Raw genomic sequence first — 22842 nt, forward strand, 5'->3', positions numbered from 1 at the left:
GACAAACTCTTTATCCAACTCTTATCTTATACTAATAATGTCTCTAAATTCTAATCATATTCTTCTACTATTATGATGATATGTATCATTAGTTCTTAAATAGTAGAAATATACGTGTACAAAAAGTATCCACACAATGAGATTTCTGATAATGTTACACGAGGAAAAAAAGTAAAAAACTTACAAAATATCTATGCAGTGAAATTTAAAGAAGATTTGATTAAATAACTTTCCTTTAAAATCTACATAAATATCTATGCAGTGAAATTTTATTAGATATATTTATAAAAAAACTTACTCTACCGTAATTTAATTCTATTTTTTGGTTGTAAATATTAATAAATAATAAATGTGAACATGGAATATTAGATTCACCGCAATCTTAGTCTTGAAGCAATATTTATGACTAAAAAAAATCAAAAATCAAAATCAATCAAAATATATATAGGAGATATGTCTTTTTACAATCATTAATTACACATATGTGTCCAATTGACATGTGCAAGTTTCCTATACGTGTAAGTAGATTATTTTAATTGGTAAAATTATAAGTCAATCTATTTTTCTTTTCTTCTATAAATACTCAACTTCCTTCACATTTCATACATTTCATATATAGTAACTATATTTTGAATTTCTTTATATTCTTTGTTAGAGTAAAACTCTTGAGAAAAAAGTGCTTATTGTTGTGCTTCTGAAAAAGAAGAAAAGATGTTTGATAAGATTATGGATGTTCTGAGTGGCCATGATGAGAACAAGAACATGGTGAGAGGAAAAGTGGTTTTGATGAAGAAAAATGTGTTGGATTTTGATGATTTAAGTGCTTCTATCATTGATAATATTCATGAACTTTTGGGGAAGAAGGTTTCTCTTCGACTTGTAAGTGATGTTAAACTTGATCATGGTTAGTATTCTCATCCTCATAGTTATTAATCTTTATTTTTTTTTATGTTGTTTATTAGTATTGTGGTAAAAATGATTAGTGACTAATTCATGGTTAATTAATATGCAAAAAGTGAGTTAAATCCTCTCCAATAGATTTGTTCTTTCTTTTGATTCTCTCTCACACTCTTTTTTGTTGGAGAAGAGATAATTCTAGTCATGCAAAAAAAAACTAATAAAAATTATTTAAATAAAATGTAAAAATAATTTTAAATACCATGAAATTAAACATGAACAAGTAAGATTACTTTACAAAATTTTCATATTCCAAATTATAGAGTAGCTCAAAAAAATAAACACAGCATGTGAAAATTCTGAGGCATTGCTTGCAAGTAATAAATGCATAGGACAAACTAATAAAATATCTGAGTACCTTCTTCTTCAGTAGTATTCATTAATTTTTCTTATATGAATTAGTACTTTTTTTAATCTAAAGTTTTGAATTTTTTTATTCAACATTTATTTACTTATATTCAAAAATATTTACTGTAATGTAAATATATTATGCTGAAAAATCATGAATTTTGAAGGCAATGGCATGAGAGGAAAACTTGGGAAGCATGCATATTTGGAGGACTGGATTACCACAAACACATCATTGACAGCAGGCGAATCGACATTCAAAGTTACATTCGATTCGGACGATGTCGATGATATCGGAACTCCAGGAGCATTTCTAATCAAGAATAATCATCATAGTGAATTCTACTTAAAAAGCTTGACACTAGAAAATTTTCCAGGCCAAGGTGTTATTCATTTCATCTGCAACTCTTGGGTATACCCTACACGAAAATACGAAAAGTATCGCGTTTTCTTCGCGAACAAGGTAACTGTAAATTAATACTGTAATTAATATTTCTATTTGCTTGTTGAGTATTGATATGTTCAATATTGATTGTGCGAATGTTGTTGATGTGTTGCAGACGTATCTTCTAAGTGAAACGCCGAAGGGACTTGTTAAGTATAGAGAAGAGGAACTAGAGACTTTAAGAGGGAATGGAAGTAATGTGCAACTGGAAGAATGGGATAGAGTTTATGATTATGCATACTACAATGATTTGGCTGATCCTGATAAAGGTTCAGACTATGTTCGACCGGTTCTTGGAGGGTCTAGCGAATATCCTTACCCTCGGAGGGGAAGGACTAGTAGACCGCCCGCCAAGTCAGGTTCGTTTCTTTTGGACTTGCGTTCAATCACGTTTTGTTATAGTTCAGTAAGATGTGATTGAAAGACATTTTTGATGATGGTGTTTTCAGATGCTAATAGTGAGAGTCGATTGAAGCTTGCGATGAGCTTAGACATCTATGTTCCGAGAGATGAAAGATTCGGTCATATCAAATTGGCAGACTTTCTGGCTTATGCATTGAAAGCTATTGCTCAAGTTATCCAACCCGAACTCGAATCTCTATTTGACAATACTCCTAATGAGTTTGATACCTTTGAAGATGTACTTAAACTCTATGAGGGTGGAATTAAGGTACCCGAGGGTGTTCTTAAGGGGATTAGAGATAAAATCCCTGCGGAGATGCTCAAGGAAATTCTTCGAACGGACGGTGAAAGATTGCTCAAATATCCCGTTCCTCAAGTGATTAAAGGTATTTTTTTATCACGTGTGTATCTTCTTCACCTATGAAGTTCTGACACAGACACCAAATCTAATATAACGTTGATAATTTATTTAACAAGTTAGAAATGTATAAATGTAACTACATGTGTTAGTGTCTGACACCAGATAGACATACGTTCATTCTGAAGTGACGGTGCTACATATATAAGATCCTTATGTACTGTAATCAATAAAAGTCTTGCATTTTGTAAACCGTTATTGTATTGTAATGGAACTATTAATGATTTGGAGCAGAGGATAAATCTGCATGGAGAACCGATGAGGAATTCGCTAGAGAAATGCTGGCTGGTGTTAATCCTGTCATAATCTGTTCCCTGCAGAAATTCCCACCAACATCGAATCTCGATCCTAAAATCTACGGCGATCAATCTAGTACAATAAAGAAAGAACACATTGAGAACAACCTGGATGGACTCACAATTGACGAGGTAATTTTCAAGCTTGGTACGATATTTTGCAGTTAAACTCAATTCATTTTTTAATCTAATGGTATGATCCATTATATTCACAGGCAATTGCGCAAAAGAAGCTGTTTATATTGGATCACCACGACGCGCTAATGCCATACTTGAGAAGAATAAACTCAACTTCTACGAAGACTTACGCTAGCAGGACGATCCTATTCTTGCAAAACAACGGAACTTTGAAGCCATTGGCCATCGAACTGAGTTTGCCACATCCCGAAGACGATCAACTGGGCGCGACTAGTGAAGTCTACATTCCTGCAGAAAATGGCGTTGGAAATTCCGTCTGGCAGTTGGCTAAAGCTTATGTAGCTGTAAACGACTCCGGCTATCACCAACTTATCAGCCACTGGTATAAGTACTTTTTTTTTTGACAGAACTACTCTCGCGCGGAGACTTAACTTGTTACTAATTTTCCCCGTATATAACAGGTTGCATACTCATGCGGCGATTGAGCCATTCGTTATATCTGCAAACAGGCAACTTAGCGTGCTTCACCCGATTCATAAACTATTGCACCCTCACTTCCGCGACACAATGAATATAAATGCACTCGCACGACAAATCCTCATCAATGCAGGTGGCATTCTAGAGGCCACAGTTTTTCCAGCCAAGTATTCGATGGAGATGTCATCCGCGGTTTATAAAGATTGGACTTTCCCCGAACAAGCACTACCGGTAGATCTTATCAAAAGGTAAACAAATCATACTATTTGTAAACTTCACACTATTTTTTTATGGCAATGAGCTCAAACCTTGTTGATTCTTTCAGAGGAATGGCTGTTGAAGATTCAACGTCACCGCACGGTCTTCGATTATTGATCAACGATTACCCTTACGCGGTCGACGGGCTAGAGATTTGGTTTGCCATCAGCACATGGGTTCAAGACTATTGTTCCTTCTACTACAAGACCGATGAAACAGTGAAAAAAGATGTAGAACTACAATCTTGGTGGAAGGAATTAGTCGAAAAAGGCCACGGCGACAAGAAAGACGAGGCGTGGTGGCCGAAGATGCAAACAGTTAAAGAGTTGATTGACACTTGCACAATCATTATATGGATTGCTTCCGCGCTACACGCGGCTGTAAACTTCGGACAGTATCCTTATGCAGGTTACTTACCAAACCGTCCAACGATAAGTCGAAAATTCATGCCTGTGAAAGGAACCGGAGATTATGACGAACTCGTGGCGAATCCTGATAAGGCCTTCTTGAAAACAATCACAGCGGAATTGCAGACACTCGTTGGCATTTCGCTTATAGAAATATTGTCTACACATTCTTCTGATGAGGTGTATCTTGGACAAAGAGATGCTGAGAATTGGACAAATGATGCAGAGGCATTGGAAGCATTTGAGAAATTTGGAAAGAAGTTGAAGGAAATTGAAGAGAGAATTGTAGCTATGAATGGTGATGTTAGTTTGAAAAATAGAGTTGGAGAAGTTAAAGTTCCATACACTTTGCTTTATCCTACTGGTGAAAATGGATTAAGTGGCAAAGGGATTCCCAATAGTGTCTCCATATGATTATTTGGATCTATAGTTTGCATTAATTATATGAATTATTATTAATGACCGTTCAATCAAGATCAAGATCAGATCATTATGAAATAAATTATGAATGATAAAATTAAAATTTGTATTTTTCTAAATTTTCAGATCATGATTGAACAGTCATTAATCCTTCGAATATATGACAGAAAATTTAATTTCAGATTGATATTAATGTCAAGTTTTAAATTTATAAATTTGTACTTGTAGTCAATTTATAAATTTGGTATTTAAAAATTTATAATTAAATAAATTTAGTGATGTATATATATTTTTTATCTTAATTTATAATCTTAATGTGTTTTCCCTAAAATTTGATCTTACAAAAGCGATGCAATTCACTTTGTCATTGTATAAAATGTTTCTTCAATCTGTAGGAAAAAAATCACTTTTTTATAGAACTATATTAGCTATTTTATGGAGATTTTCTTAAAATATTTAAAATACTTCATTTTAGTTTTTAAAATATATAAAATTCCTCATATTAATTTTTAATAATTTTAGTAGTATCGTTTTTATATATTTGAATTAAATTGAAAAGTGAGTAATATTTTAAAATTAAATGATAGTTTATACTATTGGAAACATATAAATAAATATAAAAGATTATTGAAAAAATAGTGTTTCTAAAATTCTGGATTGAATATTAAAAAAAAATTTACTGATATATTTTTAATTTTAAAAAAATTATAATAATATATGATAAATTAATTTTTTATTTGAATAAGTTAACAAATATATAATTTGAATATTTATTTATGAACTACTATAAATTAATTTTATAAAATCGAATTAAGTTAAATTATATTTTCATATTGCTAAACCATCTATTATCAGATTTTCTTTATAATTAAAAATTTAATATACAAAACTTGTTTTATCTAATTTTTTAAAAATTCAATAAAAATATATTTAATCCAAAATTTGCAAGAAATTCAGAGAAAAAACTTTAATCTCTTCTTTAAAATAGTTCCGAAATAAAGAAATTCAAAACTTATATTTAAAAAAAGTTCTTAGAAATTTTTAGAACTTAGAACAGACTCGAAAGCGTATTTGAGAAGCTTTTGTAATTAAAAGCTCTAACTACCTAGCGCCAAAACTTCCACCATTTTCAATTCCATCACCGCCTTCACCGTGATTCGTACCGGAGCAAAATATGTCAGATTCACAGTCCAATTCAGAGGTTTTCACCGTCCGGATCGTCTCCATAGACCATTACATGGCACCGCCAATCTCCGCCATTGATATCTCTTACAGCACCTTCCAAGGTATAACCAAACCCTAACCAATCAAACTCTTAGAAGAACAAAACGACACCTATTTATATGCTTCATTCCGCGTTTTGCAGTATTCCGATTCACCGTTCGCTGATTTTTCTTCTTCTTTCTCGTTTGGTATTTTCTTTGTTTTGCTAAAAATAATCAGGTGGAAAAGTGAACGAAGTTCCTGTGATAAGAGTGTATGGTTCTACTCCTGCTGGCCAGAAAACTTGCTTGCACATACATGGAGTAAATTTCCATTTCAAATTTTGTTTCTCATTTAAACTAATTGGAGTGGATAGTTAAGTATAAGGTTTTAAAAAACAGTATGCTAAAACGGCCATGACAAGACGGATACTGATACTATTATTATTCACAGTTTCTATGATAAAGAAAAAGTTTATGATTAATTCACACCGGGACGACTGCAATTAGTGTCACAACACTGGTCCGTCCGAAATCGCGAAAGCCTTTATGCGACGCGACTATTATTTAACACCTTCAATTATGCTTTCTGTTTACTTAAATCTTAGTAAATTGTTGTCATTACCGCATCTAAGTTTATTCTAGAAAGTTGTAGTCTCGATGCAGTAGCATATACATCAAAAACCTTGATGTTCATCATTGTTTAGAACATTGGTAATAAATGAAATAAGAGAGTTTAAGCTTTTTGAATGATACAAAATTGTTATTATTTTATTATCTTTCAAGTTGTGTTAAGATTATATTTAATCTGTTCATCTGTGTTATTCTTTGTAGGCTTTACCTTATTTATATGTGCCGTGTTCAGATATACCGCTTCAACTAGATCGAGAAGGTAACAACAAGTCATATGCCATGGTCCCCGCTTTTCATGTATCAAGTATTTGTTTAAATCTTTTTATTTGAATTTGCTTGATTTGATTTTTCTAAATTCTAACGATTCTGACGAGTTACTTCATTGTCAAGTCATATGTCATTGTCAATGTTTTTTCTAACGAATCTGTTCATCTATTTGCTGCATTACTGTTCAGACCCATTTTTATCATATTCATGATGTTTTTGATTGATTTAAGTTTGGTTCAGTGTTCTGTATCTACGCTCGAAATATATGTCAAATTTTGGTTTAATTACTCATTGCTAAGAATATTTTTTCCTGGATGTCGTACAGGTGATGCATACACCTATATTGTAGCTGATTCTCTCGAGAAAGCTTTGAAGGTATTTTTTGATGAGTTAGAAAGGGTTTTGCGCCCTCTATTTTATAATTGTCTTTATGCATAAATAGATAAACTTTCTTATATTAAAGATGCAATGCCAATTCTTGAACTTTTACAGCTTAAAGGCAGTGCTGGTTCATCGAGACAACATGTACATGGATGCAGCCTTGTACGAGCAAGGAAATTTTATGGATATTGCTCATTTGAAGAGTTTTTTGTAAAGATTTACCTGTATCCAGATGTTTTATACAATTTTTTATTCTCTTTGCAATATGTTTTTACATGCACAGTTGCACATGCCACTTTTATGTATAACCTATGATGATAGTATGTTTAAATTATGGGAATACGTCTTACCAAAAAAGGGTAGGCCTTGACTGGTTCTTATAGATATTATCCTCAAGATATCTCTCGTGCAGCAAATCTTCTCTTGGTAGTACTCATGTTGTAACTCCTCATCATTTTGTTCTGAATACTACAAATTTTGTTGATAATTAGAAAATCTATTTTGAAATTGGTACATCTTCATTTGATGTTATGTTACAGAGAATAAGTTTTCACCATGATATTTTCTTTTCAGGCTGGTGCTGTTCTTGATAAAAGTTTACAGCCTCACGAATCACATATTCCCTTTATTCTTCAGTTTCTGGTATGCACTTTCATATGATGGTTTGGTATAACTGAAACCTGTTATAGTTTATGTGCAACTAAGCATGATAGAAAAGATTTTCTGTTTAAATCAGTCACTGTTCTTCACATGGTATTATCGACACCCTGAATTTACTCTGGCTGCATTCAGCCACAAAATTTGTTCAATTTAACTTTGGTGTTTTCTTTTTCCTATTATTTCTATGATTGGGCTTGGCTTGGAACAATCCAGATATTGCTTTGAGCTTGGCTGATATGTTATTTATGAATTGTGATACATTTAAGTTGCCACTGCCTTATAATTTTGTGCTCATTTTACTGTGCACCTGTTGTTAATAAAACTTTTTGTACATAATAGTGTGTCATTTTTCCCCGGTAATGTTTAATAAATTTTGTGCCGTCGCTGTTGTCTTCTTTATTTTTGAAAACGCACTGTGTTTGTCCAACAGTGTTCTCTCATTTGATTGCCTTATTGCCTGAATAGAAAATTCTTTACCACATGTTTGCTTAGTTTTGCCTAGTGCCGCCGGTCGATAAACTTTATTTTGTTATGTTAGGTCGATTACAACTTGTATGGCATGGGTCATTTACACTTGTCAAAGATGAGGTTCCGCCATCCCATGCCGGATTCTATTCACAAGAAATTAGACTTCAATAGCCAGCACAAAATGGTGAGTCGACTTGCATGTTTTCTGAGTTTGAAATTTCCCTAACTTCGTTTTTTAAGTTTGACTGCCATTATGTACGGTTTGATATTATGTTCCCTATATTTGATATCATAATCTTTTCATTAGGCAGATCTAGGTGCCGAAGCATGTTTAGAGTCAAAGCTGTGGATGTCTTCTATGATCTCATTCGACTGGATGTGGCCACTCCCTAATGAATTTGGTACTTCGTCAAGTGATAAGGCTCACTGTCCTAAGCGTCAAAGCATCTGCGAGCTTGAAGGAGATGCTTCTGTAGATGGTTCGTCGAGTCTTATGGCCATACTGACACACAAAATACAAATAATGGTGTCATCTACTACTGTTATTCTTCTGATAACGGCATATCTGTTCTGCAGATATTCTTAATCAGCAGTTTAAAATGTTTTCATCTCTCTCACAAACAAGATCAAATGTAAACATGGTTCAGTCACTTGTACCAATATGGGAGGTAACCTATTAATCTACTTTTCTATGTTATGCTGTCAATGTTCGGGTTTTTCGAAATTAGCTGTCCACTTGTCCTGTAATGTTTCAGGAACAGCGGAAACGGTCGGGGGTTCACGAGGCTACTAATACTATGCCTTCTGATCCTGGTAAACCACTTCCAGAAGATGTCATGAAACTTCTCTCGTCTGGTCTTGATTCTGAGAAAAAACTTATTCAATTGTGCAGTGAAGCTGAAACCACTTTATTTTGCACTCCTTTAGAGAAGGAACTCAGGTTCATGTACAACCATTGCTGATAGAAAATTTACGATATCTTATTTTATATATGAAGGCCTAACAAGCCTTGAAATGTTGCAGAGAAACAGACATAATAGGCTCAGCATCGCCACCAGCATCACTGTGTAAAAATGCCAAACTTCTTAAGGAAGGGACTGACACAAGTCCAAAGTTGTTGAAAATTGGTGAAATGCAATCAGCTGGAAATATCGGAATGTTGGACATTAAGGCAATAGCTTTTTCCAGTACTTTTCTTCTATATACAATAAGAATAAGATACTTTTTTAGTTAAAATTCTTAACATTTTTTAAACTTGATAACCTTCTTCAGGAATAGAGTAGGGTATTAATAATTAATGTATATTTTATTTTTGTTAACTACATCCATGGATGATATATATCGCAAATTATTCAAAATAATATAAATTTATCGATAAATAAGAACCTGTTAAGCCATTTCAAAAAAAAAAAAAGGAAACTGTTAACGAAATAGAAAACAACGCTCTCACTTATATATAAAGCTATTCTCATTTTCCTAAAAACTAATCCCAGAAATAGAGACAAAGGGTTTAGAATTTAGATTAACCATGACACTATTCAACCTTTGATATTCTTTTACATGATTTGGTCTATTGAAATTTTATGGTCCAATTTTGTGTTTCCTGCTTTCTAGGATGCTGATATGGAAGCACAAAATCTTCTTAAGTGGCTTGCGACTTCTCAAGCGGCAGAGGATATAAACTCTGATGACGAACTTGCTTGTGAAACAGCCTTGAGTCCCTTGCTTCCTGCTGCAACAGTTGATAAGATGCTGGAGAAAGCAAATATAGCTTTTGAGAATGAGTCCCAGCAGGAGTGTCAGGATATTCTAGATTCAATTGATGATATGTTTGAGTTAGAGCAACCAAAGAAAAAGCCTTCTCGTTCCATTGATCACATTGGTCCTGTTGAAGCTTCACCAGACATCATTATACCCCAAGTTGATGGTTCTAATGATGATGAATTCCCAAGTCCACGTGCTAGTTTGGCTGGAATCTCTAATGCAGTTGAGGTAAACAGTGAATACAAAAGAGTTTCTGAGCACAATTTACTGCAGAATGCCGACACAAGTACAGTTACTGCAGACAAAAGGAATAGAAAATGGGGATCTTTGCCTTTTTCCATGACCGGGAAGGTTAATAATGATAGCAAAGATTTTGCTCTCTCTGATCACTTAATCAGAAATGAGGTTAAAAGTAGTACTTGTATTAAAAGAAATGTCGACGAAGGCACTTCAGATTCAAAAGAAGTTCATAGTTTGGTTAACTGTTCGTTACGGGACTTGATGAGACGAAAGCGATCCTATCGAGTTGAACATGATGACCAGGAACCTGGAAATGCAAAGAAGCTTATTTTGGACAGGCATGGGGGACCAAAAACATGCCTTTGGCCAAAACAAATTGAATTGGAAGCAATGCAAACTGATGAAGTAGAAACAGAACTCCAGAAAAATTCTGATCATGAAGCGAGAGGTCCTGATTATTTAGTGTGTGGGAAACAATCGCTTCCATCTGGTAGTGATGGTTTTTTGAATATGTCAAAAGATGAATGTTTTGGTCAACATGAAAGGGAGTGTCTAGACGCAAGTATAGTGTTGTTGAACTCCACAAATCAAAGTTCTTCTCCAATGCATGAAGGGCAAGGCCTGCTTGAAACTTCACATTTTATTTATTCCACGGACAAATCTGTGGCTTGGAGGGAGAAAAACCCTAAGGATGAAACAATTTATGCAAACCACGTAGCTTCTGATGCTTATACCCCTAATTCCTCTCTAGGCACTCAGTTGAGAACTGATGTTGATCACAAAGTCAGAGCTCCTGAGAGGTGTCAGCAAACTGATTATACTGCTTTAGGTAGTAGACAGAACGCATTAGTTGATGATGAAGTTCCGCGAAAAAGTAACTGCATGGATAAAATTTCTCGTGGTAGCATATGTTTTGTGCCGCATGATCAGATGAAGTCTTATGAGCATGCCGTGGGAAAAAGTGCTGTGAGTGACACAAGAGTATTGCTAAGTGAAAAGGCTGATGATCAAAAGCTGGATAAAAATTTGCTGTGGGAGACTGTTGGCTCAGAACCCATTGTTGATGACCTGAAAAGTAATCACATGAAATTAACTGAAATAACCGTAGGCAATAGCTCTTCGATTGACAAGAATCTTGAAAGTAATTTGTCCTTGCCAACCTTCTTTGATACCAGTTTACATTTGGATGAGGATGATGAAATGCCAGGTTTTAACTATACCCTCTTCAACCCAACTCTCCACCCCTCCTTTTTGAAACTTTGTCTCTATGCTTGTTATATACATTCAAATTTGAACGGGTTTTGGATATGTTTTTTGTTACAGAAATTTTAGTAAATATATGATTCACTCATGTTTTTTTTAAACAATAGAGCCTCTTTTGTACTAGCTTGTGTATTAACTAGCTGTCAGTCAACCTTTATTAATATTTTTTGTGGATACAAAACTTGCCATTTTGAGGAATAGCCAGTAAACAAAAGTTCGAAAGAAACAAATATGATGCTTTTATGTTGAGGTGTCCAGAGGTCCAATCATTTAAGAAACATTTATAAAAGACATCCCTTTCTCAGATTCAGTGCTGATTTATTTGGAATTACTATGTACTTAATAATTTGATTTTAACTTTTTGAAGAAAATTTGATAGAAATTTTTTCTTTTCACTGCCGGCTGGCTGCCTTTGGCATTACTTTTCCTGGAAAACACATGGGTCTGGCATGAAAGTGGCTATGTAGAAGCAACCACATTTTCTGTAGAAATGGTATTATTGAATTAGGAGAGACTAAGAGACATTTAGGTTAAACCGTGTGTTTTAAAAGCACTACGGAGACTTTATTATATATAGAGAGATTACAACTAATTACATGATATAGTCGATGTGGGACTATTCTATATACAAATATTCTAACACTATGTATTTACAAATATCAACACTCCCCCTCAAGCTTGAGCATATAAGTCAAATGCACCAAGCTTGTTACATATATAATTAGTTCGGGGACTTCTCAGAGATTTTGTAAACACGTTTGCCAATTGATCATTAGAATTGACAAAGCTTGTGACGATGTCACCTGACTCGATCTTCTCTCTAACAAAATGACAGTCTATCTCAATATGTTTGGTCCTCTCATGGAAGACTGGATTTGAAGCAATGTGCAATGCAGCTTGATTATCACAAATAAGTGTCATTGGTCTTGCTTCTTCAATTTGAAGTTCCTTGAGCAACTGCTTTAACCAAATAAGTTCACATGTTGCCATTGCCATGGCCCTATACTCTGCCTCGGCGCTTGATCTTGCAACTACGTTTTGTTTCTTACTTTTCCAGGATATAAGGTTTCCTCCAACAAGTACACAATACCCAGAGGTGGATCGTCTATCAATGGGTGACCCTGCCCAATCAGCATCAGAGTATCCACTTATCTGAGTATGTCCTTTATCTTCATACACTAAACCTTTTCCTGGAGCACATTTGATGTATCTCATAATCCGGATAACAGCATCCATGTGTTCTTGACAAGGGGAATTTAAGAATTGACTTACCACACTAACCGCAAAAGAAATGTCTGGACGTGTGACTGTGAGATAATTCAACTTTCCAACCAATCTCCTATACCTTCCTGAGTCAGATAGAGGCTCCCCCTGATTGGGTAGTAGTTTGACACTTGGATCCATAGGAGTATCAGCTGGTTTGGCATTCAACAAACCTGTTTCTTCCAAAATATCCATAGCATATTTCCGCTGAGAAATCACCAAACCATCTTTAGATTGGGCTACCTCAATACCCAAGAAATAGCGGAATTTACCAAGGTCTTTTGTCTGAAATTGATTCGAGAGATGTTGTTTTAACTGGAGTATACCCTGCTGATCACTACCGGTTATGACAATATCATCTACGTACACAATAAGATAAATACACCCTTGGGCTGAGTGACGATAAAAAACAGAATGGTCAGCTTCACTACGGACCATACCAAACTGTTGTACTACAGTGCTGAATCTGCCGAACCAAGCTCTCGGAGATTGCTTAAGACCATAAAGAGACCTGTGTAACCTACACACCATATTCAATGACTCCCCCTGAGCAACAAATCCAGGTGGTTGCTCCATATATACTTCCTCTTCAAGATCACCATGTAAAAAGGCATTTTTGATGTCAAGTTGATGAAGAGGCCAATGCCGAATGGCTGCAATGGCTAGAAGAAGTCTAACAGATGCCATCTTGGCTACAGGCGAGAAGGTATCACTATAATCCAATCCAAAAATCTGAGTGTATCCTTTGGCTACCAAGCGAGCTTTAAATCGATCAATCTTACCATCTGGACCAACCTTCACTGTATAAAGCCAACGACAACCTACTAAAGATTTCCTAGGGGGTAGAGGAACCAGTTCCCAGGTACCACTGCTTTGAAGAGCACACATTTCATCAATCATTGCTTGCCTCCACTCAGGGTGAGATAATGCTTCACCTGGAGTTTTAGGAATAGAAACAGAAGACAAAGAAGACAAACAAGTATACTGCAAAGGGGAAAGACGATGATAACATAAATCAATATAATGTGGAGACGGATTTCGTGTTTGACGTATACCTTTTCGAAGGGCAATCGGAAGATCGGACTCAGGTTGCAGGATCGGATCCGGTGATGGCGGAGGCGTCGGAGGAGAGTCTGCAATGACCTCAGGGACAGGTATGACCTCAGGGACGGGGACGACAGACGTTGGACGACGACGCTGATATGTTTGAAGTGGTCGAGACGTAGGGGGGTCAGGAGCCATAGACTGGTGGGGAATAATGGTAGGCGGGACATTAATAACTGCCGGAAAAGGTGTGGAAGTACTTTCTTGAAGAGGTTCCGGAGATATTGGGTTGGACCCGAAATATGGAACAGACTCGAAGAAGGTAACATCGGCCGATATGAGGTATCGTTGTAGAGTATGAGAATAACAACGATAACCCTTTTGGGAACGATGATAACCAAGAAAGACACACTTTAGTGATCGAGCTGCTAGTTTATCAAGACCAGGGGAGAGATTGTGTACAAAACACGTTGACCCGAATACTCGAGGAGGAATTGGGTGGAGAGGAAAATTTGGAAACAGGATTGAATGAGAGATTTTATTATTAAGGACAGATGAGGGCATGCGATTTATGAGGTAACATGCTGTAAGCACCGCATCCCCCCAAAAACGGAGAGGAACATTACCATGGATTAGTAGGGTCCGAGTGGTTTCTACAAGATGCCGATTTTTGCGTTCGGCTACCCCGTTTTGTTGGGGTGTATGAGGGCAAGATGTTTGGTGCAGAATACCATTGGATGACATAAAAGTTTGAAACTGTTGGGATAAATATTCACGTGCATTGTCACTTCTTAAGGTACGAATAGACAAACCAAATTGGGTTCTTATTTCTCGATAAAATTGTTCAAAAATAGAAAACAATTCAGATCTGTTCTTCATTAAAAATAACCATGTGCAACGTGAAAAATCATCGATAAAAGTTACAAAATATCTAGACTCAAAAGTCGACACGGTACGCGAGGGACCCCAAACATCGGAGTGAACTAAAGCAAAAGGGGACGCAGCCCGTTTATTGACTCGATCAGGAAAGTGACTACGAGTATGTTTCCCTAACTGACAAGACTCGCAATGTAAAGTGGACAATTTAGATAGACTAGGCACCAACTTTTGTAGCTTGGGAAGATCTGGATGACCTAACTGTGCATGTATAATGAGTGGAGAATCTGTGGTGGAGCATGTGGTTGATGACATATAGAAGTAGTAGAGGCCCTGAGACTCACATCCGACGCCAATCGTCTGTCCCGAACTCCGATCCTGCAAAGTAACATTACTATTAGTAAAGGTGATAGAACAATTTAGAGAACGAGTTAAACGACTGACTGACAGTAAATTAAATGGGCAATTAGGTACATATAGGACAGAAGACACAGAGAGAGACGGTAAAATTTGAACAGTACCAATCCCTTGGGATCGGGTTTGAGAACCATTTGCGGAAGTTATACCCGGTAAGAAACCAGAGGTAGAGAGGGAAGAAAAAAGACCTTTATTACCGGTAACATGATCAGACGCACCAGAATCGAGGACCCAAGGACCAATAGGAGATGATTGAGAGAAGCAAACAGATGAATTACCAGTGTGTGCAACCGAAGCCGTGGAACCAGAGGTCTGATTATTCTGACACCACTTGAGAAAATCCTCGTAGCTTGGCGTAGGGCTCTGAAGAGAAGGTAAAGTTTGCATAGTATCTGGATTATCAATTTGAGCTGCATTTACCTGGCGTGGAGGTCTGCCATGTAACTTCCAGCAACGGTCGATAGTATGTCCAAGCCGGTTACAATGGTCACACTTGGGACGAGGTTTGGAGTTGGATGACCCTCCTCGAAGGCGATTCTGATTGTTGCCAAGAGATGCAAGGGCAGCAGTGTCACCTGGTGTTGGAGCAACAATAGATGGAGGGGAAACCGGACCAAATGCATGAGGTGTAGCCAAGCGCAACAGTTGTTCACTAACTGCATCGTAGTTAGGAACAATAGTACCTGATAAAATCTGATTACGAACGGACTCGAGTTCTGGTGGTAGTCCCTTAAGTGCCATGACCATGAAAAATTTACTTTGTTGTTCAGAATGAGCTGTTGCATCTTTTGCATAAGGCATGAGAGTTTCGAAACTCGCTTTCAAGGCATCAAGCTTACTCAGATAGGCTTGCATATCCATATTTTGCAACTTCAGTGTGTTGAGTTTGAGGATGACGCTGTATAGACAATGAACGTCGTTGGAGAAGACTTTCTTAGCCTTTTCCCAAACCTCATTGCAAGTGGAGAAGGCTTGATACTGCGCTTGGAGGTTGGGTGCGATGGAAAACCATAACACAGTACAGAGAGAGACATCCGTTTTCTTCCATTTAGTGAGTTTTGCGTCGGCAACATCAACCAATTTTGTGGTTAGGTGATCTTCATATCCCTGACCATGAAACCACATATCGACAGCACGAGCCCATACGTTGTAGTTGGCTGATCCGGTTAGTTTTTCACATGGGATAAGCGGAACTTTAGTAAACGAGATGGCATCAACATCTCCCATGGCTTAAACAAACACAATCAGGGTTGTAGGGTGGTTTTACCTGAGAATTTTGAGAAGTTAGAGGCAAAACCGGAGAAGTTAGAAGCAAAACCGGAGAAGTTAGAGGCAAACCGGAATGATGACACGATTTGAGAAGAAAAAAAATTATCACCGGAAGACAGTGGGTCAACCGGGTAAAGCACGGCAAAAAGTTGTCTCTTAGTAGGCTCTAGATACCATATTGAATTAGGAGAGACTAAGAGACATTTAGGTTAAACCGTGTGTTTTAAAAGCACTACGGAGACTTTATTATATATAGAGAGATTACAACTAATTACATGATATAGTCGATGTGGGACTATTCTATATACAAATATTCTAACACTATGTATTTACAAATATCAACAGGTATAATAAATGTCAAGAGATAGAGATCTGACTGAAAATCCCAGGCGAGCAGAACTTTACAAACTGCTATTATTTTATTCCTTGTCTCTGTCCTATTGGTCCCAAGAGACTTATATTTTTGAATGTTCATCTCCATCATATACACATTTTTAGATGTGTTATAATCCAAATGAATTCTGGTTATTTGATTTATCCAGGAAGTAAGGCATTTTGTGGAATAGTGAAATTCCTTAACAGACTTGATGTTATATGCCTGTGTAATTGACCCCATCTAGTAGGATATGACTTGATTGTTAATTTTGGCTTGTTATGCTTCGTCCATATCCTCTGGTCTGATCTTACTGGATGTTTGATGAAACTTCTCATAAGCTTGTGTTAATTTCTTGAAGGGAATGCTGTGGATGTTTTTCTTCCTATTTCTGCAAGGAATTCCCAGAAACAGATGGAACCTAGGAACAACTGTGTTACTATTAAAACTCCCAGATCCTCTGGGACAAAGAGCATTTCTACTTACTATCAAAATGATGGCTCTCACCTATACCTATTAACGCCTAATATTTTGCCTCCTTCTGCCGGTTCTGTGCAGAGATGGCTATTTTGTGATGAGAGAGGTATTTACTAATGTACATGCATTTCATAGCTGATCAATGATTTGTTTTTACCCATTTCACTTACTCAAGTAAATTCACTGAAGAAATAAAAAAAGCTAGTCTTCATATCTGAAGGGAAAGGTATTTTAAGTTTTAGAAAAGTGATTTGAAAATTTGAATTGCTATACGAGTGATTCATTGGTAAGTTTTAGCAAAACTTTGATTATTATTAACAGAAAGAGATAGACCCAAACATGAAGAATGGTATTCATATCTTGTTAAGACTCTGCTCTGAATTTTGGTAATTAAAGTGAGCTTGTTTTACAAGGTTTTCTGTTCAAAATAACTTAATATAATAACACATGAAGATGCATACCTCATAGAACTAAAAGTCTGTAACAACAAGACTAACAGAAACATACCTTCATGTCTATGATTATGGCAAGGTGATACCTGAATCTGGTTATACTAATATTCTCTATCCTGGGTATACTCGTGCTTAAATCCAGAGGATCAGGATGTACCTAAATGCACTTCTGGACCTCTTCTCATGCATACTCCTGATCAAATGTGCCAAGAACCTGGCGGAGAGGATAAGGACATGTCTATATGCACTTCTGGATCTCCTCTTAGGCATGAGCTGTATCAAGATGCTGACACGGAAAAGAAGCTTCCATGCATTAGTGAAGGACAAACAGAAAGAATAAAAGCATGCCTGGATGGCTCGCAAGATATTTCTCAGATATCAGGCCGGGAGGAGAAATCAAGTTTTACCCCTCTTAGCCAAATTGGATTTCAAGACCCTGCAAGTGTTGGCCGTGGACAGCAATTGGCATTAGTCAGTATAGAGGTATTGGGCATAGTATTGTCATGATTTAATTTAATTTACAGAAAATATGTGACATTGGCTTCTGGATTTCTTTGACGCCAGAGATTTGAATTTCTGATTCTGATTTGAGGAGCTTATTTTAGGTATATAATTATTTTTTCCTCACATTTTCTTAGAATTAGATTCTTAATATTGGGTGACTGACAGTCTCTTTCTCTCTCATGCACACACAAAACATCAAATCATCAGCCTCTATTACCAGCTGTGCTTCAAAAGTAATGATGTTGATAACTCGATAGCAAACTGTATTGTTGATTTCTTTTCTGGTTAATGATTTCTATAATATTAGTTATTAGCTTTTTATATTGTTGTTAGATGCTTTGTGGTGATATTTAATTAAAATCAGTTTTCTGTAGTTATAGTTCTCCACTTCCAAATTCTTATACATTATTTTTTAATGATAATTAATTGAAACCCCAAGATACCTATCACTGTCTGTTACCTTCTCAGACTTGTTCTTGCAACAAGTGATCACTTTTCAGCATCATTTTTGCTCTATGAATTGGGCATCTATTTTGCTTTTATGGCTTGTTATTGAATAGTACATTTTTAGCTTGTGTTATGTTTTAACTACATCTAAAAATTTTAAATAAATTTTGCTGTTGTTTTTAGTTAACATCTCTATAATCTTGGCACTCACACCGGTCTGACTTGATTGCAATATTGGTAGATTCTCGCAGAATCTAGAGGAGACCTTTTACCTGATCCTCAATTTGATGGGGTAAATATTGTAGCTCTTGGTTTTCAAAACGATTGTGATGCTGCTATTGAAGTTGTAGTTCTTTTGCATAGTAAATATGTACCTTGTCAGAGGTATTGTAATGTCTCCTTATTTCACCAGTTACTCATTTTCTTTCTTGGTTGGTTCTTTATTGAGGGGAAATTTTATCCATTGGTATAGTATACATATTTCTTACATACTCATTCTATGTTTTCAGACTCACCGTTGATGTTTATTCTTGATTGGTTTGCAGAAGTCTTGATGGTCTATCAGACTGCAAAGTACTGAACTTCACTGATGAGAAGCACTTGTTTAAAGAATTTACGAAGATTGTGTCTTCATCTGATCCTGATATATTGATGGGCTGGGATATTCAAGGGAGTTCTCTTGGTTTTTTAGCAGAAAGGGCTTCACACCTTGGTTTGGGATTACTTAATGATTTGTCTCGCACACCATCTAATTCTTGGGTTAATTCTCAAGACATCAAAATGTCTGAAAGGAGTATCTTGGAACCGGACATCCTGGATCCTCCTAGTCAAGATTGTTGTGTACAAGAAAGTTCAATAATTGAGGATGAATGGGGAAGGACACATGCTAGTGGAGTTCATGTAGGTGGAAGAATTGTCCTTAACTTATGGAGATTGATTCGTGGAGAAGTCAAGCTAAATTTGTATTCAGTTGAAGCTGTTGCTGAAGCTGTATTGAGGCGAAAAGTTCCTTCACTCAACCACAATGTGCTGACAAAATGGTTTTCAAGTGGTCCAGGACAAGCAAGATATCAGTGTATCAAATACATTGTGGATAAAGCAAAGCTGAACCTTGAGATATTAAATCAACTTGACATGGTACAGTAGCACATATATTGGCTGCTTGTTTTGGCTGTACTCTAGGTGCATTGAAATCTCAACATATTTTCATTTATTTACACTTACTTTTGATATTTTTCATGTTATTTTAAGCTTCTTTCTTTGAAGTTAATGGATGATAACACCAGCTTTGGTTTCCCACTACCTCTTAACTGTTGGACAATTTACCATTTGGTCAAAACCTTTCTTACATTACTTAGGTCTCAGTGTTGATATGTTATTGTATATTGTGAATCTACAACTCTGGTTTCCTTAATTAATCTTTATTGTCATGTTTTGGGTCCAAATGTAAGTAACATTTACATTTCTTTATTGTTCATTGAATTTTTAGGCCTTAGTTATTTCTTGTTTATTTTTATTTTTCAGGTTAATCGAACATCAGAACTTGCTCGCGTCTTTGGAATAGACTTTTTTTCTGTTCTTTCTCGAGGCTCCCAATACCGTGTTGAATCCATGTTTTTGAGGTTGGCCCACACACAAAACTATGTTGCTATCTCGCCTGGAAAACAACAGGTTCTCTCAATATTCTCACATCCTGTCCTTTATCTGTAGAAAACTACAATGTGATCCATCATACCAAGCACAGTAAAGTTACATACCATAATATTATTCTGGATGTCTAGACAACAATGAGTTTAGTACTACTCAATATTCTTATCCTGTTGTTCACCTCGCCCTCCTAGAAAGATTTCATTTTGATATGCAGTTTTCACAGTATCACATTATTAGTATTGTATATCGTTGTGTTTTATTTATTAATTTCTTTTAGATTCTTTTCTTTAACTAATTTACATGATAAACTTGTTGTCTCTAACACAAGGAAGAAAATGATCAGAAAACAAAAGCAGCAGCCTTGATTAGGGGGATTTAAATTTTTAGTACTGCTGTGATAACATATCACGTCTACTATTACTACTATCATATACTATACCGTGTTTAAGGGATCTCTCATTTTCTCACCTTTTTTTTATAATTCTTCTCTAGATGTGTTATTTGAGTTGAGATAGAGGATTGGGTGTGATGAATGGGTAACTCTATGGGATTTTTATTTGTTTCTATTAACCCATTGAAACAGGTTTTTATTATTATTATTATTATTATTATTATTATTATTATTATTATTATTGTTAAAAAATTTGGTTGGGCCTAACTCAATCCTACAAAACCGGCTGGTAGAGTGAGGATTGCCCCCACTTATAAACACATGTTCATGCCATATATTGTCCGATGTGGGATTCTTAACACACCCCCTCACGCCAAGGACTGAATATCTGGATATGTTCAGGCCATATATTGTCTGATGTGAGACTCTTAACACACCCCCTCACGTCCAGGACTGGACATCTGGAGCGTGGAAATAAATGGTGGGTGACCCGATAACGGAAACCATTATTATTATTATTGTTAAGCAATGTGGTTGGACCTAACTCAACCCTACAAAATCGGCTGGTAGAGTGAGGATTGCCCCCAATTATAAACACATGTTCAAGCCATATATTGTCCGATGTGGGACTCTTAACGCACACCCTCACGCCCAGGACTGAACATCTTATTAGTGTATATTCTAGAGTGCCATGTCATCATAACTAACGTGTAGTTAGTTAGTGTGTGTGGTGTAGGTTAGTCTAGTAGTGGCACAGGTTAGGATACTTATATATATATCCTATTCACTGTAACAGAAATACATAACAAATAGAATCAATACGATAACAGACAGAATTCAGATCTTCTCTCTCTCTCTCTATTAGAGTGAGATATGAGAGAGAAGAGATAGAAAGCTAAAAGAGAAAAGAGAGAAACTAATTCTGTTTTTTTATATTGAATTGGAATGGAGCATGATGCTCTATTTATACAAGAGGAGTTGAACATTCAAGAGTTGAATCATTCAAGCTCTACATTTAAGGATGACCTTAATTATTCTATAGTGCTGAACTTTTCTTATTCTATTAAATTAAGGCTGGCCTTAATTATTCTATAGTGCTGATTTTTTCATATCCTAAGATATAACTCTAATACTCCCCTACAAGCTCAAGGTGGCTGCAAAGGCTGACTTGAGGCAGACAGGTTGAGCTTGCTGCTGAGCTCCATAAATCTTGAACTTGAGAGAGGCTTGGTGAGGATGTCAGCCGTCTGGTCAACACCAGGAATGTGGCAGACAATGAGAGACTTATTAAGGACCTTTTCTCTTACAAAAAAGAGATCAATTTCCATATGCTTTGTTCTCGCATGAAGAACAGGGTTATGAGCCATAGCAACTGTGCTCTGGTTGTCACAATAGATGGCTGGAGTTGTCAAGGGAATTTTTAGTTCAGCTAGCAAAGTTTGAACCCATAAAACTTCAACTGTGGTGTGCGCCAAGCTGCAATATTCTGCCTCAGCATTAGAACGAGCAACAACAGTTTGCTTTTTAGACCACCAAGAGATCAAATTAGAGCCTAAGTACACAGTTGACCCAGAGGTGGATCTTCTATCATCTGGGTCAGCAGCCCAGTCAGCATCACAGTAGGCCTGCAGAGAGAACGAAACAGTGGAGGCAGGAGTGAACAATAAACCCGAGGTGATAGTGCCTTTTAGGTAGCGTAGAATACGCTTGACAGCTAGCCGATGGGACTCCAAGGGGTGTGCCATGAACTGACATACTTTGTTAACAGCATAACAGATTTCTGGGCGTGTAATTGTTGCATACTGCAGGGCCCCTACAATGGACCTGTAGTGAGAGGCATCAGACAAGGCAGCAGACCCTATTTTGATGAGTTTGGTGGTGGATGCCATAGGAGTAGCAACTGGATTGGAATTCTCCATATCAGTTTTGATTAGCAAGTCCCTTAGGTACTTAGATTGAGTGAGAAGGAGATTACCATTGGACAGTTTCTTCACCTCAAGGCCCAGAAAATAATCCAAGTCACCAAGTTGTTTGAGAGAAAACACATGATTTAGTTGTTGAGTAATTTGCTTGATGAGAGGAGGAGAGTTTCCTGTGATGATTATATCATCAACATAAACTAGCATATAAATGACAGCACTGTGATGCTTGTAGATGAACAATGAAGTATCACACTTGCTGTTCAGAAATCCAAAGGATAAAAGAGTGGTTTTGAGTCTTTCAAACCATTGCTTT

At 36.3% G+C, this 22842-nt stretch overlaps 2 protein-coding genes across 3 annotated transcripts in view; both read left to right on the forward strand.

Annotated features, from left to right (window-relative positions):
- Nucleotides 1–602: 602 nt before the first annotated feature.
- LOC127132364 (probable linoleate 9S-lipoxygenase 5) lies at nt 603–4855 on the forward strand. The gene is made up of 8 exons (XM_051061306.1): nt 603–904; nt 1473–1768; nt 1866–2109; nt 2200–2538; nt 2805–2998; nt 3082–3386; nt 3466–3729; nt 3807–4855. The coding sequence occupies exons 1-8, from the start codon at nt 712–714 to the stop codon at nt 4558–4560; spliced, it is 2589 nt and encodes an 862-aa protein (XP_050917263.1). The 5' UTR covers nt 603–711; the 3' UTR covers nt 4561–4855.
- Nucleotides 4856–5604: 749 nt separating this feature from the next.
- LOC127132365 (DNA polymerase zeta catalytic subunit) overlaps nt 5605–22842 on the forward strand; it is a 30356-nt gene continuing 13118 nt past the window's right edge. For both annotated transcript variants that reach the window (XM_051061307.1, XM_051061308.1), the window contains exons 1-18: nt 5605–5852; nt 6010–6092; nt 6603–6660; nt 6994–7043; nt 7161–7273; nt 7433–7475; nt 7623–7691; nt 8248–8361; nt 8485–8656; nt 8754–8845; nt 8933–9117; nt 9201–9348; nt 9792–11388; nt 17048–17269; nt 17758–18098; nt 18808–18950; nt 19112–19703; nt 20091–20237. In XM_051061307.1, coding sequence (XP_050917264.1) covers nt 5741–5852; nt 6010–6092; nt 6603–6660; nt 6994–7043; nt 7161–7273; nt 7433–7475; nt 7623–7691; nt 8248–8361; nt 8485–8656; nt 8754–8845; nt 8933–9117; nt 9201–9348; nt 9792–11388; nt 17048–17269; nt 17758–18098; nt 18808–18950; nt 19112–19703; nt 20091–20237 — 4281 coding nt within the window. In that variant the 5' untranslated portion in view covers nt 5605–5740. The remainder of the gene's footprint in view (nt 5853–6009; nt 6093–6602; nt 6661–6993; nt 7044–7160; nt 7274–7432; nt 7476–7622; nt 7692–8247; nt 8362–8484; nt 8657–8753; nt 8846–8932; nt 9118–9200; nt 9349–9791; nt 11389–17047; nt 17270–17757; nt 18099–18807; nt 18951–19111; nt 19704–20090; nt 20238–22842) is intronic.

Source organism: Lathyrus oleraceus, chromosome 3 (assembly GCF_024323335.1).
Source record: "Lathyrus oleraceus cultivar Zhongwan6 chromosome 3, CAAS_Psat_ZW6_1.0, whole genome shotgun sequence".
NCBI classification, from domain to species: domain Eukaryota; kingdom Viridiplantae; phylum Streptophyta; class Magnoliopsida; order Fabales; family Fabaceae; genus Lathyrus; species Lathyrus oleraceus.

Bases quoted from the DNA above. Each gene is read 5' to 3' on its own strand.
- LOC127132364 (XM_051061306.1), top strand. From the start codon at position 712: ATGTTTGATAAGATTATGGATGTTCTGAGTGGCCATGATGAGAACAAG. The intron at 905-1,472 runs GTTAGTATTCTC...TGAATTTTGAAG, and splicing joins TGATGTTAAACTTGATCATG to GCAATGGCATGAGAGGAAAA. The intron at 1,769-1,865 runs GTAACTGTAAAT...GATGTGTTGCAG, and splicing joins GCGTTTTCTTCGCGAACAAG to ACGTATCTTCTAAGTGAAAC.